At 42.2% G+C, this 18,384-nt stretch overlaps 1 protein-coding gene across 8 annotated transcripts in view; it reads right to left on the bottom strand.

Moving 5' to 3' along the window:
* Positions 1-18,384, bottom strand: part of LOC124605658 — a 134,838-nt gene that overhangs the window by 32,350 nt on the left and 84,104 nt on the right. For 6 of the 8 annotated variants that reach the window (XM_047137487.1, XM_047137486.1, XM_047137493.1 and 3 more), the window contains exons 4-5: positions 13,686-14,005; positions 4,183-4,368 (exon numbers count right to left, since the gene is read on the bottom strand). In XM_047137487.1, the coding sequence (XP_046993443.1) occupies positions 4,183-4,368; positions 13,686-14,005 (506 nt within the window). Of the gene's footprint in view, positions 1-4,182; positions 4,369-13,685; positions 14,064-18,384 lie in introns of all 8 variants that reach the window. The other 2 variants (XM_047137489.1, XM_047137490.1) reach the window with 2 other exon arrangements.

Below are 18,384 nucleotides of genomic sequence, written 5' to 3'. Positions count from 1 at the left end.
GGTACGAGACCTGTGTTCATATTATTTGTTTACTTTGATCCTCAGTCCAGATTCTGCTTTCTGTACGCTTTCTGTTTTTTATTGGCAACAAAGTGTTTTACAATTCCTATTGCTGTCTTCTAGGACTTGGAGAGGGGACTTAGTATACAAGTTTTTAATAATGAACCCACACCTCTTGAGATGTAAAATAAGTTTGAAGATTAGAACACTTTTGAATCCACCACTTCCCAGTGCGCGCACCTATTGAGAAGAATGTGCCGTTCTCACACGCTGTTGTAATTATGACATCACGTACTATTTTCCTCTGACTCCAACAATGGCTGCAAGTATGTTCACTGGTCAGTACGTTCACAACTACAGCGATCTGCGGTGTTTCACAGACTGGCCAAACTCTCTACTTTGAAGAGAATGTCCTTCACCACGTAGAATGGAACACTAAGACGAATATTCTAAACACTGACTGTATCGTGTGCTCCTACAGCACGCGAGTCGGAGCTCATTACCTCCACTGTGTGCGTGTCTGCACACAGTGAAGTGGAAGATATGAGAGTGATCCAACCTTCAAACTTATTTTACATCCAAATGGTAAATTTGCAGACATGGGTTCCTCATCAGATTTGTTCTGCCAAGTCACCTGCACAACCCTTAGGAACCTGCAACAGGAATTGTGAAAATCTTTCTTTAAGCGTTTTTTGGAAACATGAATATGAAAAACAAAAATTGTTACACACTCTCTCTCTCTCTCTCTCTCTCTGTGTCTCTCTCTCTCTCTCTCTCTCTCTCTCTCTCTCTCTCTCTCTCTCTGTGTGTGTGTGTGTGTGTGTGTGTGTGTGTGTGTGTGTGTGTGTGTGTGTGTGTGTGTGTGTCCTCTAACTTGCCAAAGGGTTTCTTCTGAAAAACTCTACACTTCTGCTATCTAGTGCAGTGAGAGGCTTCCTTTACTTCATAATATTTACATTAGAACTGCCAGATCTTTGGCTGGTTGATTTGAAGCCACCAAATTTGTGAGTAACCCTGACAGCTGAGAGACCTAACCCCTGCTGGCTCAGTACATGTTTTCAGTAACAAACAGCACACCATACTGTACATATGCAAGGGTAAGATGACCCCAATTTTAAGACGAGCCCCCTTTTATTTGACTGGCTTCTTAAGAAAAATTAATTTTTAACATATTCTTGACCAATCAAAATTACAAACTGTTTTATTGGCAAAGTATTTGCCTAAAGAGTTAACATTATACCTGTTCTAAATTTATGCCATTTTAATTGAATTAACTGTGAGTTGTTCTGATGTGATGACCTCAGAATATGGCTGTTTTCATCCAAATACGTGTAGGATTTTGCTTTTGTACAGGTGTGACAATTTTGCGGTGTCTCTCACTTCCAAACACATAATCTGCTCACTGCTCTCTCATTAGCTACATAGAACTGACAGCTGACACATATCCTTTCACACCCATCATACATCACAGTGAACATCGATAACACTACAGCGGGAAACACACAACTACGCCACTGGCCCCTATGTAGACTAACTGTCTGCTGCAGAAGTTAATACTACTATTGTGTGTTTGTCCAGTTTTAAAGTCAATTCAGTTCTGAATACATGTTCATTCAAGCAAACTGCAGTTTAAACATGGAAGATGTACAAAAAGAGACAGAGTATGTGGTACAGATTACCACGGTTGGCATATCAGGTATCTTATGTGACCTCAGTAAGGCATTTGCTATGGTGAACCATACACAGCTGCCCCTCAAATTAGCTTCTTATGGTGTCCATGAAAAATCTTTAAATTAGTTCAAGTCATATCTCAAAAATAGGAAACAGAGGGTAGTTATACAACATAAGGGCAAGAAAGCTTGCTCTAGTTGGAAGGAAATACATGCAGGTGTACCCCAGGGGTCCATACAAGGCCCATTACTATATAAATGACACACCAGGTAAGGTAACTTCAGATACGATTCTGTATGCAGATGACTCAACAGCAGTAGTCTGCTGTAAAAACACTGAAGAATTAGCACAGAAAACAAAACAGACTGATCATGTGGATTGCTTACTGAAGCAGTTAAATAGTTTTGTTTATGCAATGAGGGTTCTGAATAAAGTAACTGACTTAGCTGTTAGGAAAATTGTGTATCATACATATTTTATATCAGTTGTAAGGTATGGCATAATTTTTTGGGGAGTTGAAAAGGAAGCCACCTAAGAGTGTTCAAGCTACAGAAAAAAAATTATCAGAGCTATGACTGGAACAAACCTTTATTTGCAAGCCTTGACTTTCTGACCATTCCTTCCATGTTTATATATGAAACACTTCTCTGAGTTAAGAAACCCACATCTTTTTGAGGGAAATTCATTTACACATACTTATCCAACAAAACACAAACAAGATTACATGTTACATTGCCATAGACTACCATTATCTGAAAATACTGCATATTACATGGCTTTGAAGCTTAGCAAATAAAATCCATTCAAAGATGAAGGACTGTAAGCTAGAATCTACCTGTGCAAACATTGAAAATATTTAAAAAGCCAACTGCTACTACAGTGTGGATGATTTTATAAACAGAGACAAGTAGGAGATAATATATCTGTTTTGTTTTCCTGTTTTTTCTACATTACGTTCTATGTGTATGCTTATGTTCCCTTTTACTGGAGGTATATGTTCTTTTTAAATGTGTCGATACTTGTAAACTACCATGAGAACTATGTATCTAAATATGTAGATGTAAACACATATATTACATTTATGGAAATATGTGGTCCTTGAGGAATGTCCATATTTATAAACTACAGAAACAAACATGAAAAATACTTCCATATGCGTTATTTTAATGTATCTTGTTTTAGGTATCCTTAGGTAGGCACAGAATTATTCATTGATGAGTGACCAATATTTCAATCAAACGACTGTATATAACATGTCATGTGACAATAAAGATGTTGTGTTGGCTGAAGAGTCAACACCGTGTTACGAGAGGAGGCCAAAAGGCACGCATTTTAGCTCACGCAGGCTGGCGTAAGGAGGGAAGAACTATATTGACGTGAGATCTGGAACATGACAAGGAATTAGAATTCAGAAAGCGGACATAATTAGTTTGATACTTAACTTTAATCCATTAATGATGAACATTGCTCTTGACGGTACATGATTCACAATATTATCTGTTCAGATTATAGTAACTGAATATGGCACCTTGCTAGGTCATAGCAAATGACGTAGCTGAAGCAGGTCCGACGTATACTAACGGACCGCAGCCGATTTAAAGGCTACCACCTAGCAAGTGTGGTGTCTGGTGGTGACACCAAAAAAGATTCTCTTCTGTTCTATTCCCCTCCTCACACTCATCCTAGTTCCCTGCCAAGCTGTTCCCCCACCGAGCCTCGTATAGTGCTGCTCGAGACTGTGGAACGTGTACTACAATATCTTCAGAGCGCAAGTCAGATGTAACAACAATGACAACCACAACCGATACATAAATAAAGTTCACAATCATGATTCGGTCCAATTCTTTAACTATTGCTTACCCCACGATCTACTGACGTCTGTCAGTACTATCTCCTGATGAGTCTCGCCACTATAATTTACAGTCAACCTAATACGATTTATTTTGTTAATTAGAAATCTAATTCTGGATTAATTTTCCTCGCTTCTCATCTGAATGTCACCATGTTCTAAAGCTGATTAAAAGTTGGTAATGTTTCACCCATTGTTCTAATACACGAACAGCAACTGAATTTCTCACTTGCAATGCACTTGATAAATCCTTCCAGTCTCTCATAATCAAATAAAATATTGATCTGGGGTCAGAATCGAGTAATGTTTTTTGAAGGACAACATTTCCGCTTTTGAATGTTATGTTTACTTAAAAATTAGTATTAATGTTTCTATCGGGAAACCTCGAGACTCTTTCGATGCAAATATCGTTTGCCCGGCCCTGCCCTTCTGAATTCTTCAAAATAAACCTGCACGTGACCTCAGCTAGCAAAGCTTCATCTGTAAATGTAGGATACCCTCTATATACTCTATTAAACAATGTTAAAATGTCAATCTCAGCAGCAATAGTTTAATCTGCCAATATTACTCGATCTCATATTTTCTGAATGGCAAATTTGGAAAAAAAACCTCATCTTATAATCAGGTAAATACAGCAGTTACCTACTTGATGGGTCACTTACGTAAAAGCCAGAGCAGCTGTTCCGGGCGGTATTCGATCGGGGACGGACATCCTGAGTTCCCGCAAGTGCTTCAAGCTTCCGACGGTAGTGAACGCCTCTCTGGCCGAGTTGCGGACTATGTCGTACTCATAAAGTTCCAGACGTTCCAAGCTGTCGGCATATACCGGCAGCAACGGTATGACGTGCCTGTGTAACAACAGAAATGGGGCTCGTGAAAATTATTCGTCTTCTGTCACATTTGAGGAGACCACACAAACGGCATACACTATATTCCAATTCCAAATTAAGGGTTCTTATTCTGCATTTGTAACATTTCTGTGTTCGACTGTCACCTTTACATCACTTGCCACTGAAATACGACATCATTACTATTACCACCACATTAATTTGCATCGAATGTATACCTGTGAGGGACAGATTGCGTGGGTATACATCAGACATCGTTGAGAGTGTCAGGGCACTGGGTACTAGGCCTTCTGTTGGGTACAAAATAGTCTTTCCGCTCCCGGGATTGGAATGACTCCTTACCCTCTCCCTTAAAACCCAAATCCTTTCGTCTTTCCTTCTCCTTCCCTCTTTCCTGACGAGGCAACCGTTGGTTGCGAAAGCTAGAATTTTGTGTTTATGTTTGTGTGTCTATCGACATGCCAGCGCTTTCGTTTGGTAAGTCACATCATCTTTGTTTTTATATATATAGGTGCCTATCGATCTGCCAGCGCTTTCGTTCGGTAAGTCACACATCTTTGTTTTTAGATATATTTTTCTTTCCCTCTCCATCCCTCTTTCCTGATGAGGCAACAGTTTGTTGCGAAAGCTTGAATTTTGTGTGTGTGTTTGTTTTTTTGTGTGTCAGTGCTTTTGTTTGGTAAGTCTCATCATTCCACGTGGGAAAAATATATCTAAAAACAAAGAAGATGTGACTTACCAAACAAAAGCGCTGGCAGGTCGATAGACACACAAACAAACACAAACATACACACTAAATTCAAGCTTTTGCAACAAACGGTTGCTTCGTCAGGAAAGAGGGAAGGGGACGGAAAGACGAAAGGATGTGGGTTTTAAGGGAGAGGGTAAGGAGTCATTATAATCCCAGGAGCGGAAAAACTTACCTTAGGGGGAAAAAAGGACAGGTATACACTCGCACACACTCACATATCCATCCGCATATACACAGACACAAGCAGACATTTGTAAAGGCAAAGAGTTTGGGCATAGATGTCAGTCGAGGCGGAAGTACAGAGGCAAAGATGTTGTTGAAAGACAGGTCAGGTATGAGCAGCGGCAAATTGAAATTAGAAATTAGCGGAGATTGAGGACTGGCGGATAGTGAGAAGAGAGGATATGCTCAAGGGCAAGTTTCCATCTCCGGAGTTCTGACAGGTTGGTGTTAGTGGGAAGTATCCAGATAACCCGGACGGTGTAACACTGCCAAGATGTGCTGGCCGTGCACCAAGGCATGTTTAGCCACAGGGTGATCCTCATTACCAACAAACACTGTCTGCCTGTGTCCATTCATGCGAATGGACAGTTTGTTGCTGGTCATTCCCACATAGAAGGCTTCACAGTGTAGGCAGGTCAGTTGGTAAATCACGTGGGTGCTTTCACACGTGGCGCTGCCTTTGATCGTGTACATCTTCCGGATTACAGGACTGGAGTAGATGGTGGTGGGAGGGTGCATGGGACAGGTTTTACACCAGGGGCGGTTACAAGGGTAGGAGCCAGAGGGTAGGGAAGGTGGTGTGGGGATTTCATAGGGATGAACTAAGAGGTTACGAACGATAGGTGGACGGCAGAAAGACACTCTTGGTGGAGTGGGGAGGATTTCATGAAGGATGGATCTCATTTCAGGGCAGGATTTGAGGAAGTCGTATCCCTGCTGGAGAGCCACATTCAGAGTCTGATCCAGTCCTGTCACAAGTGGGGCACTTTTGGGGTTCTTCTGTGGGAGGTTCTGGGTTTGAGGAGATGAGGAAGTGGCTCTGGTTATTTGCTTCTGTACCAGGTTGGGAGGGTAGTTGCGGGATGCGAATGCTGTTTTCAGGTTGTTGGTGTAATGGTTCACGGATTCCGGACTGGAGCAGATTTGTTTGCCATGAAGACCTAGGCTGTAGGGAAGGGACTGCTTGATGTGGAATGGGTGGCAGCTGTCATAATGGAGGTACTGTTGCTTGTTGGTGGGTTTGATGTGGACGGACGTGTGAAGCTGGCCATTGGACAGGTGGAGGTCAACGTCAAGGAAAGTGGCATGGGATTTAGAGTAGGACCAGGTGAATCTGATGGAACCAAAGGAGTTGAGGTTGGAGAGGAAATTCTGGAGTTCTTCTTCACTGTGAGTCCAGATCATAAAAATGTCATCAATAAATCTGTACCAAACTTTGGGTTGGCAGGCCTGGGTAACCAAGAAGGCTTCCTCTAAGCGACCCATGAATAGGTTGGCGTACGAGGGGGCCATCCTGGTACCCATGGCTGTTCCCTTTAATTGTTGGTATGTCTGGCCTTCGAAACTGAAGAAGTTGTGGGTCAGGATGAAGCTGGCTAAGGTAATGAGGAAAGAGGTTTTAGGTAGGGTGGCAGGTGATCGGCGTGAAAGGAAGTGCTCCATCGCAGCCAGGCCCTGGACATGCGGAATATTTGTGTATAAGGAAGTGGCATCAATGGTTACAAGGATGGTTTCCGGGGGTAACAGATTGGGTAGGGATTCCAGGCATTCGAGAAAGTGGTTGGTGTCTTTGATGAAGGATGGGAGACTGCATGTAATGGGTTGAAGGTGTTGATCTACGTAGGCAGAGATGCGTTCTGTGGGGGCTTGGTAACCAGCTACAATGGGATGGCCGGGATGATTGGGTTTGTGAATTTTAGGAAGAAGGTAGAAGGTAGGGGTGCGGGGTGTTGGTGGGGTCAGGTGGTTGATGGAGTCAGGTGAAAGGTTTTGTAGGGGGCCTAAGGTTCTGAGGATTCGTTGAAGCTCCGCCTGGACATCAGGAATGGGATTACCTTGGCAAACTTTGTAAGTAGTGTTGTCTGAAAGCTGACGTAGTCCCTCAGCCACATACTCCCGACGATCAAGTACCTCAGTCGTGGAACCCTTGTCCGCCGGAAGAATGGCGATGGATCGGTCAGCCTTCAGATCACAGATAGCCTGGGCTTCAGCAGTGGTGATGTTGGGAGTAGGATTAAGGTTTTTTAAGAAGGATTGAGAGGCAAGGCTGGAAGTCAGAAATTCCTGGAAGGTTTGGAGAGGGTGATTTTGAGGAAGAGGAGGTGGGTCCCGCTGTGACGGAGGACGGAACTGTTCCAGGCAGGGTTCAATTTGGATAGTGTCTTGGGGAGTTGGATCATTAGGAGTAGGATTAGGATCATTTTTCTTCGTGGCAAAGTGATATTTCCAGCAGAGAGTACAGGTGTAGGACAGTAAATCTTTGACGAGGGCTGTTTGGTTGAATCTGGGAGTGGGGCTGAAGGTGAGGCCTTTGGATAGGACAGGGGTTTCAGATTGGGAGAGAGGTTTGGAGGAAAGGTTAACTACTGAATTGGGGTGTTGTGGTTCCAGATTGTGTTGATTGGAATTTTGAGGTTTTGGAGGGAGTGGAGCTGGAAGTGGGAGATTGAGTAGATGGGAGAGACTGGGTTTGTGTGCAATGAGAGGAAGTTGAGGTTTGCTGGAAAGGTTGTGAAGGGTGAGTGAGTTGCCTTTCCGGAGGTGGGAAACCAGGAGATTGGATAGTTTTTTAAGGTGGAGGGTTGGCCTGTAGGAGGATGCTCTGAAGAGCCGGTGTGGATGTAGGAGAGGAAAGATTGAGGACTTTTATTAAGGATAGGAGTTGACGGGTGTGTTGATTGGCTGAGTGGGTGTGTAGCTGAAGGATTAGGTGGCTGAGGGCAATGGATTGTTCAGTTTGGAACTGGTATAGGGACTGATGGAAAGAAGGGTTGCAGCCAGAGATGGGAACTTTAAGTGTGAGGCCTTTGGGGGTGATGCCAAATGTCAGACAAGCCTGAGAAAATAAAATATGGGAGTGTAATCTGGCTAGGGCGAAGGCATGTTTGCGGAACAGCCATGGGTACCAGGATGGCCCCCTTGTACGCCAACCTATTCATGGGTCGCTTAGAGGAAGCCTTCTTGGTTACCCAGGCCTGCCAACCCAAAGTTTTCATGATCTGGACTCACAGTGAAGAAGAACTCCAGAATTTCCTCTCCAACCTCAACTCCTTTGGTTCCATCAGATTCACCTGGTCCTACTCTAAATCCCATGCCACTTTCCTTGACGTTGACCTCCACCTGTCCAATGGCCAGCTTCACACGTCTGTCCACATCAAACCCACCAACAAGCAACAGTACCTCCATTATGACAGCTGCCACCCATTCCACATCAAGCGGTCCCTTCCCTACAGCCTAGGTCTTCATGGCAAACAAATCTGCTCCAGTCCGGAATCCGTGAACCAGTACACCAACAACCTGAAAACAGCTTTCGCATCCCGTAACTACCCTCCCAACCTGGTACAGAAGCAAATAACCAGAGCCACTTCCTCATCTCCTCAAACCCAGAACCTCCCACAGCAGAACCCCAAAAGTGCCCCACTTGTGACAGGATACTTTCCGGGACTGTATCAGACTCTGAATGTGGCTCTCCAGCAGGGATACGACTTCCTCAAATCCTGCCCTGAAATGAGATCCATCCTTCATTAAATCCTCCCCACTCCACCAAGAGTGTCTTTCTGCCGTCCACCTAACCTTCGTAACCTCTTAGTTCATCCCTATGAAATCCCCAAACCACCTTCCCTACCCTCTGGCTCCTACCCTTGTAACCGCCCCTGGTGTAAAACCTGTCCCATGCACCCTCCCACCACCACCTACTCCAGTCCTGTAATCCGGAAGGTGTACACGATCAAAGGCAGCGCCACGTGTGAAAGCACCCACGTGATTTACCAACTGACCTGCCTACACTGTGAAGCCTTCTATGTGGGAATGACCAGCAACAAACTGTCCATTCGCATGAATGGACACAGGCAGACAGTGTTTGTTGGTAATGAGGATCACCCTGTGGCTAAACATGCCTTGGTGCACGGCCAGCACATCTTGGCACAGTGTTACACCGTCTGGGTTATCTGGATACTTCCCACTAACACCAACCTGTCAGAACTCCGGAGATGGGAACTTGCCCTTCAGCATATCCTCTCTTCTCACTATCCGCCAGGCCTCAATCTCCGCTAATTTCTAATTTCAATTTGCCGCTGCTCATACCTGACCTGTCTTTCAACAACGTCTTTGCCTCTGTACTTCCGCCTCGACTGACATCTCTGCCCAAACTCTTTGCCTTTACAAATGTCTGCTTGTGTCTGTGTATATGCGGATGGATATGTGTGTTTGTGCGCGCGAGTGTATACCTGTCCTTTTTTCCCCCCTAAGGTAAGTCTTTCCGCTCCCGGGATTGGAATGACTCCTTACCCTCTCCCTTAAAACCCACATCCTTTCGTCTTTCCCTCTCCTTCCCTCTTTCCTGATGAGGCAACAGTTTGTTGCGAAAGCTTGAATTTTGTGTGTATGTTTGTGTGTGTGTCGACCTGCCAGCACTTTCATTTGGTAAGTCTCATCATCTTTGTTTTTATATATATATATATATATATATATATATATATATATATATATATATATATATATATATATATATATATATATATATAAAAAAAATAGAGGGAAACATTCCACGTGGGAAAAATATATCTAAAAACAAAGATGATGAGACTTACCAAACGAAAGCGCTAGCACGTCGATAGATACACAAACACACACAAACATACACACAAAATTCTAGCTTTCACAACCAACGGTTGCTTCGTCAGGAAAGAGGGAAGGAGAGGGAAAGACGAAAGAATGTCTCATTTGTGCTGAGCTACTACCATAGGAGTTTTGCTCTCCCAAAATCTAAATCTAGCTCTATGCCAATTAACTGTACCAGAAAGATGAAAAGTGGGTTCATACGAAAAATATAATAGCTCAGAAAAAATGTGCACCTCCATTTCTTCTAGAATTCCTGTGCAAAATTCTTACCTTTTGGTGTGGTCATCAGATGCAATGCTTGCAACAATTCCAGTGTGTATGATTTCTGATGCAGTCAGTTTCCGAACTCACCATATCTCGAGTTGAAAGGTTTTAAGTTTATTGTTCACTCGTGTCACGGATTTCCTAGGGCGCCTTTTGTAAGTTGCACAGATACCTTTGACATCTTCACTCTATGTGCAAGGATGACACTCACTTTTCCATTTGCAGATGCACCAATTTTCTGTGATTTTCAGTGACACTCGTACATTTGTTTACTGGCAGGCAGCTCTCTGTCAAATTGTTATCAAAATACACATTTCACACTAACAGTGGACTCCGATTTTGCTAATTGCAGCACAGAAAACAAATGCCTCCGTGGTGTCTCCATTTTCCTACGAATGAGCAACAGCAGCACTGCACCTTTAATTGAACTTCTATGTCAACTGCTCAAAAGTTTCCACTTTTCTCTGTCTGGAGTTGCATTTCTATCCTTTATAGTATGTAAAAGATTAATCCCAGAAATATGCCACTCCTCTTTGAATAACCCTGTATTTTGGCAAGTGTAGTCCTTTAAAATGACTGTCGTGTATGAGGCACAGACTGACAAGCCACAGTGGAAGAGATGCGCCGCACTAGCTCCGAATACGAGTAGGTGCGCGATCGAATGCCGGGCACTCGTGGACAGGCGATACCGAGAGGATAACCTAGGCACGTGAAGCACCAACCCAACTGATTTTTGTAGTTCAGTTAGGCCCTGATCAGTTTGTGAGTTCACCACTATGCAACTTTACAAATCTTAATCTGAGAATGCGGCATTTGCAGTGAATTTTGTGTTTCAGTGTGAAGCTCGTATCTCTGCCTCAAATCTGTTCCTCACTACAGGATAATAACCAATACCAAGCGTCATTGCTTCTGCTGCTTCTACTACTACTACTACTACTACTACTACCACTACAACTATTATTATACAGTTATATCACAACCATCAACGTGTATCGGTATTTATCTACATAATTTAATTACATTTTTGTGAGTTCAATGTATCATTACAAGATATGAAATATGCACTTGTGCTGACATGAATGCATGAACAAAAGGTGTTTATGGTTTTCTTCTCTTCCCCCCCCCCCTACCCCCCCCCCCCTCTCTCTCACCTAAGTGTGAGGTTTACTTTGTTCAGATACTGTTGCCCCATGTGTCAGCGTTATCAACCATCACTGCAAATACATGTGCTCACTGAACACTATCTACAGAAAATTCTATACTGTATTTTTTTTAAATTTTGAGTGCATATTCCACAGGGAGTTATTTTTGTGTGTGCATAACAATGAAACAATGACAGTCCAGGCCACAGTGGTTCCTGATAATGGTTAATTGTGGACAACAGTTAATGTATCACAGGTAAAGGGACTCTGAAGTGTGTAACTGAACTGTAGTATACTGAATTTTTACATCCAAGTGCTGGGACCAGCTCTTGACATACAGTTAAACCCCTGCTTACACTTTTCAGTGGAATGACACACACACACACACACACACACACACACACACACACACACACACACACACAAAGTGTAAGTTGCAGGAAAGTGCAAAATACAGGAAAGCATTGGAAACAAACCAAGTAAAAAATGAATAAATTTATCTTACTGGAATTCTCTTTATATTGTTCAAAATCAGAAATTATAACAATCTAAATTTTGCCTATTTAAAAAAACTGAAATAATTGTTTTTGCTTCTTTCTAACAGCAATTTGTTGTATTCTTTTGTTAAACCACATTAAAAGAGCATTTTAATTCTACTGTCAAACTTATTACTGGTAATCATTATAAACCTATGGTAAATAAAACTTGTAACACAATATTGGTTGAAACATTAATGTTGGGAGTCTTTAATAAATGGAGAACAACAGACACAAAATCATACAGCTTGTTGTCGACAAGGAGATCACACGGTTCAGGAACATCCTGGGCGAGGAAGAGGACGGAAATTGCAACATTATGGAGCATCTCGAGGAGGAATATTTACGTCTGACACTAAGTCGTACCGACATAAGACTGCGTGCCTCGTACGGATTCATGTATTTTACACTGAAGTAACAACAATTCGTGAAAGCTCGTTATAGAGTGATGTCTTGTTTGTATAAATGACTGAAATTAAATCAAAGCTGTGGTAATACAAGACAATGAGCAGAAGGAAGGCTGCTACTACAGTCAATACTGTCAGGTCACGATCATCATTCGGGAAGTGCCTCAGCGTGCTTTCCCACCCTTCCAAACACTGCGTACCTATAAACAGGTGGCTGTGGCCAAACATGATGACAATGAAAATCTCACTTACTATGCTAACGCTGTCTGACACGATTATTAACTTTGTGTATAGTCTCCATTTTCTGCTTTGTTCCGAGGTTGACTTTGAGTAGGAATACAATGCACTTTTTGCAGATATCTGCACGAAAAACAAAGTCAAATGTTGTGATAATGTCAAAGAAAACTTATAGGTGCGGGAAATGTCGTAACACGGAATCAGTGACGACAGGAAAGTACTGAATTCAGAGAATGTGACTCCTGATTGTAATGACAAAAATGAATATAAAAAGCAAGAAAATGTAAAATGTGAAAATGTAAACACAGTGGTTTACTGTATTTATTTTCGGGAGTTTAGCATGACATTCACACGGTCACACTTTCATATGCGAGCTGTAGTAGAAAGCCATTTTTGCCAAATGTTTCACAATAAAATTACATAGTACCAAAACATATGTTCCACTACAAGCTTGCACAGTAGCATGCACAGTCCCCTCACATACGAGTTGCCAAGTTTCTCATACTGTTGCTACTGCGCAGCAAAAAGTAGAAGAGAAGTAAAAGATGACAGAATATTGCTGATGTAAATGGGAAAGTAATGGGCCCAGAATTGTGCCCTGAGGGATAAACATTTCAAAAACTTCCTCTTCCACAGGCTGTGCATACGCAATCAATCGACAGTGGCATATGTTAAATTATAAGTCCCCATTCTGAAATGACACAGTCTACCCATTAATTTCACTACGAAGCCCCATCTACAGACTAATGTGAAAAAAACTGAGAAATCCAAAATGTGCGAGTGAGACAGGTCTGCCGGGTACTACCGAATCACACAGAACTGAACTGGGCACAACTGTTAAATACAGCGGCACTATTAGCTACGAGTGAAAGTAATTACGTAATAAACGTGACAGAAGATGTTTGAAGACATAGATATGTTTACTGAACTAGACCTAGCTTAAAAGCACTGTAACAATAATTAGATGTCTCCTTAACATTTTGTATCTCGTGTCCCTATGTATACGTAACGGTGAAATATGCCAAATGTCTTTTACATAGTGTGAAAAATACCGAACATACGAGAACAGTATTCGTTGAGCAAAAGTTGGCTCGAGTAAAAGTTAGACATTCGTACGAGGAGAGGTAATAGTACTCACCTCGTTCCACCCACCGACCACTTTATTCGTAAGCACTTTAGGGTGTTCTTCTTGGCATTCAGAAAGTACTTCAGATCATCCGTACCGACAGACATACGTCCGAAGTCCATCTCGACCAGTCGGGGGCACCCGTCACCCAAAGGTCTCAGCACACAAGGACGCAGGACGCAAGTCGTCCCCACGTATCTCTCTTGCAGACACAGCACACGGAGGTGCTGCAGACGCGACACCGCCTCTGAAAATTTCTCGGTCTTCAGCAGCTCGTTGGGTGCCGTCAGCACGTGTATCCCGGAGCACTGCTCGACCGAGTTCTTCACCGTCTGCAACCGCACACTTCCTGTAGTACAGTAACACTTCTGAGCTAAGGAGTGGGATACACTGAAACAAAAGAAGCACTATTAATGGTCGTTCAAACAGATGCTTTCTGCCTCTTCTGAAGCACCTGACCAATTTCCAGCAACAGAAGTTGCACAGCAGCTAAACAGATGGCCACAGAGGAAGTCAGTAACTGCGGTGAATGAGAGGAAAGCACCCGCACCGTCCACGCTCACCAAACTGACTTCCTATCAGCTAACAGGTGTCCTCCCTTCTGATGACTCCCGAGTCAGTTCGTATTGTCGATGTCACAGCTGCTCGCACCACCGTGTGTCTTTTTTGATCCCAGGAAACACTCTGAATGGCCTACATTTCAGAACAACTGAACTCTACTCTTCTTCCTTGTTGTTAATTGACTATGTGCCACCCCAGTAATCATATATACATTGGGACAAAGTAGTTACTGGGCAAAAGCTCAATGGATCAGAATGGAAATACATTAGTGGAGTTTCCTCAGTTCAGAAGGAGTTTTTCAGTAAAAAATGCTTACTACCCAAAAGGTTCATTTAGGTCCATTATGGTTTATTTAATGTTTTTTTTGAGTTGTTTTAAGCTGTAATACGATACCAATGCAACACTTGACCAACATTATTTTAAGAAACAAACTATCACATACAAAAACGGCATTAAATGTGTGATTACATATGAGTTAATGTGTTAATGTTCAGCATGTGAACAAGAAAAGGTTTAGTAAAGGTTTGAAATTATGTTTGAAGTGTGCTGAAAGTCAATGGCCATCCTATTCATCAAACACTGTAGGAGTATTATTCGGATAACTTTTTTCTGTTTTAAGCAAAATGCAGTCTTTCAAACGTCTCAGTGCTTACGATTAAATATCTCCCTGGATATCACAAGATATGTTTAATTCAGTTGACGAAAGGAGAAAATATAAAAATCCAGCAAATGAAGCAGTTGAAGGGGAGTACACACATCTAAAAAATGAGATTAACAAAAAATCCAAAATGGCTAAGCAGGAGTGGTTTGAAGACATAGGATACAGAAGTATATATAACCCAGTGAAAGATAGATACCACCTGAAGGAAAGTTAGAGAGGCATTTTCAGAAAAGGAAAGCATCTGTACAAATAACAAGAGGCCAGATGGAAAACCAGTCCTAAGCAAGAAGGGAAAGGTGACTGGTGGAGGGAGTATGCAAAAGGTGTACACAAGGGAAATGAACTTGAAGGCAATATTATGGTAAAGCAAGAGGATACAGATGAAGACGAGATGGGAGATACGATACAATACTGCGAGAGTCGAAACGAGGCCCCTAGAATAGACAACATTCCCTCTGAACTAATGATATCCTGGTATGTAAGATATATGAGACAGGTAAAGTACCCTCAGACTTGAAGACGAATATCATAATTCCTATTCCAAAAGAAATCAAATGCTGACAGGTCTGAATATTACCAAACTAACAGTTTCATAAGTTCTGGTTCCAAAATAATAGCACAAATTCTTTTCAGGTGAATCAAAAAACTGGTAGCACTCAACCTCGGGGAACATATTTTTGGATTTCAGAGAAATGTAGGGACACCCGAGGCAATACTGACCCTATGACTTACCTTAGAAGATAGATTAAGGAAAGGCAAGCTTACTCTTATAGATTTTGTAGGGTTGCAGACAGCTTTTGACAATGTTAACCGGGATACATTCTTTAGTTCCGAAGGTAGCACATGTAACGTGTCAGGACCAAAAGGTTGTATACAACTTGTACAGACACCAGGTGGCAGTTACGAGTTGAGGGGCACGAAAAGGAAGGGAGTGAGACAGGGTTTTAGCCTATCCCAGATGTTATTCAGTCTCTACACTGAATGATCAGTAAACAAAACTACAGAAAAAATTGGAGTAGGAATTAAAGTTCAGAGAGAAGAAATAAAAACTTTGAGGCTTGCCGACGACATTGTAATTCTGTCAGGCAACAAAGAACTTGGAAGAGCAGTTGAACCGAGTGGATAATGTCTTATAAAGAGAAGATAGGATACAAAGTAAAACAAAGGTAATGGAATGTAGTCAAATTGAATCAGGGGATACCGAGGGAATTAGATTCAGAAACGAGACACTAAAAGTAATAGATGAGTTTTGCTGATGAGGGCTTAAGTATAGAGGATATAAACTGTAGACTGGTAATAGCAGGAACAGAGTTTTTTAAGAAGAGAAATTTGTTGACATGAAACATGGATATAAGTGTCAGGAAGTTGAAATGTGGTGCTACAGAAGATTGCCAAAGATTAGACGGATAGATCATATAATTAATGAAAAGGTACTGAACAGAACTGGGGAAAAAAGAAATCTGTGGCATAACTTGACTAAAAGAGCTCAATGGTTGACAGGACACATTCTGAAAAATCAAGCAATTACCAGTTTATTACTGGAGGGAACTACTTGGGGTAAAATCATAATAAAATAAGAGAAAGCAGAGTTCACACAGAAAGATTTAGGTTTGTTATTCCTGCACGCTCTTCAAGAGTGGAACGGTAGAGTGGTAGCCTAAGTGTGGATCTATGAACTCTCTGCCAGGCACTTAATTGTGAATTGCAGAGTAATCGTGTAGATGTCAAAGGGACATACAGAGTGTACATAAAGTCCAGGAATACTTTCAATTATTTATTGTGCAAGAACTGAACATTGTACAGATGTCATACATATAGCATTTTGAAGAGAAACTATGAAAGTTTTTTGTACAAAAATTCGATGTGCAAACCACGAGTGGTTATCAAATTCTTGCCGTACCCGTCCCAGCACGGCATAGTCGACTGTGGCAGTCGCTTCCCGTATTCTCTCCCAGAGCTCTGCTACATCACGTGATAAAGGAGGTACATACACCAGGTCTTTAATGGTCCCCACACAAAAAAGTCACACGGAGTGAGATCTGGCGATCAGGGAGGCCATTTCGTGAAACAGCTGTCCCCTTCTGTAGCACGGCCGATCCATCGATGCGATAGCTCCGTGTTCGGGTACCCACGAACTTCACGATGAAAATGGGGTGGAGCCCCGTTCTGCTGAAAGATGAACGGAAAGTCCGATTGCATTCGAGGCATCAGCCATCGCTGCAACATGTCCGGGTAGGAATGTCCAGTGACAGTGCTCTCGACCAGAAGAATCACCCGTACAGTTTTCGACATGACGAGGCACAAAAAAACACTTACCTTTGGGGAATCACGCTCAAATTCAATGCATTTGTGTGGATGCTTTGTAGCCCAGATTCGACAGTTACGCCTGTTCACTTTCCCATCAGTGTGAAAAGTAGCTTCACTGCTAAAAATTTAGCGATCAACAATGCCATCCGCATTCTCATTCAGTTGTTGCAACTGTGAACAAAACTCAAAATGCTCATCTTTGTTGTCGCCATTGAGCTTCTGCACTAACTCCAATTTGAACGGTTTCACAGACAGCTTCTGTCGCAGGACTTTCCGCACTGTCATCGGAGCCATTTCGAGTTCACGGGATGCGTGACCTAACAATTTCTTTGGACTGCTTACGAATGTCCCTCGTATGTGCTCCACATTCACTTCACCCACACTGGGACATCCGCTCGTCTTGCCGGGCACAAGAAATCCGTCTTAACGAATTTGCTGTGCCAGCGGTAAATAGCCTTCCTTGTCGGTGGCTTCTTACCGTACTCGGTTCTAAACATCTGTCGAACAGCTGTAGCACACTCGTTTTTGTCGAACTCCGACACAAAGAAAGCTCGCTCTGCACCTGAACTCACCACATTTGCGACTAGTGCCAACTATCGGCAAATTACCCAACTATGCTGTGGCGGTATATGTGAAAAAACTTTCAGGTTTTCTCTTCAAAATTACATATGTATGATACCTGTACAATGTTTAGTTCTTGTGCAATAAATTATTTGAAGTGTTTTTGGGCTTTATGTACACCCTGTATATTGCAGTTATTTCGAAATGACGGAGCCTGCATAGGACAGAATAACTGTAGTGTGAAGAGCTGCATCAAACCAATCTTCAGACTGAAGACATCAACAACCATATCTCCTAATCTATCTGTGCTATGTGTGGATACTGTCTGCAAAACATGTTGAAAATAGAGTTAGTAGTGAAGAAGTAATAGAGTAATGCCTGATGTGGATGTTTCACTGCATGAACAGTGAAAATGTGATAAGTGATGAAATTTTTTCCTTTCATTATTTTGTGTGTGTGTGTGTGTGTGTGTGTGTGTGTGTGTGTGTGTAAGTATACAGTCTGGGTAATTTGTGTGCTGTGTGTTATGCAGCCTCAAGATGTGCACAATTTTGAACCGTAATACTTGTTTTATTACATTAAATCTTTGACTTAGGATTATACCTCTCAATGGGTATATTA

This window comes from Schistocerca americana, chromosome 3 (assembly GCF_021461395.2).
Source record: "Schistocerca americana isolate TAMUIC-IGC-003095 chromosome 3, iqSchAmer2.1, whole genome shotgun sequence".
NCBI lineage: Eukaryota > Metazoa > Arthropoda > Insecta > Orthoptera > Acrididae > Schistocerca > Schistocerca americana.
Note: the sequence above shows the minus strand (reverse complement) of the source record. Positions and strands in the feature narration are given on the sequence as shown.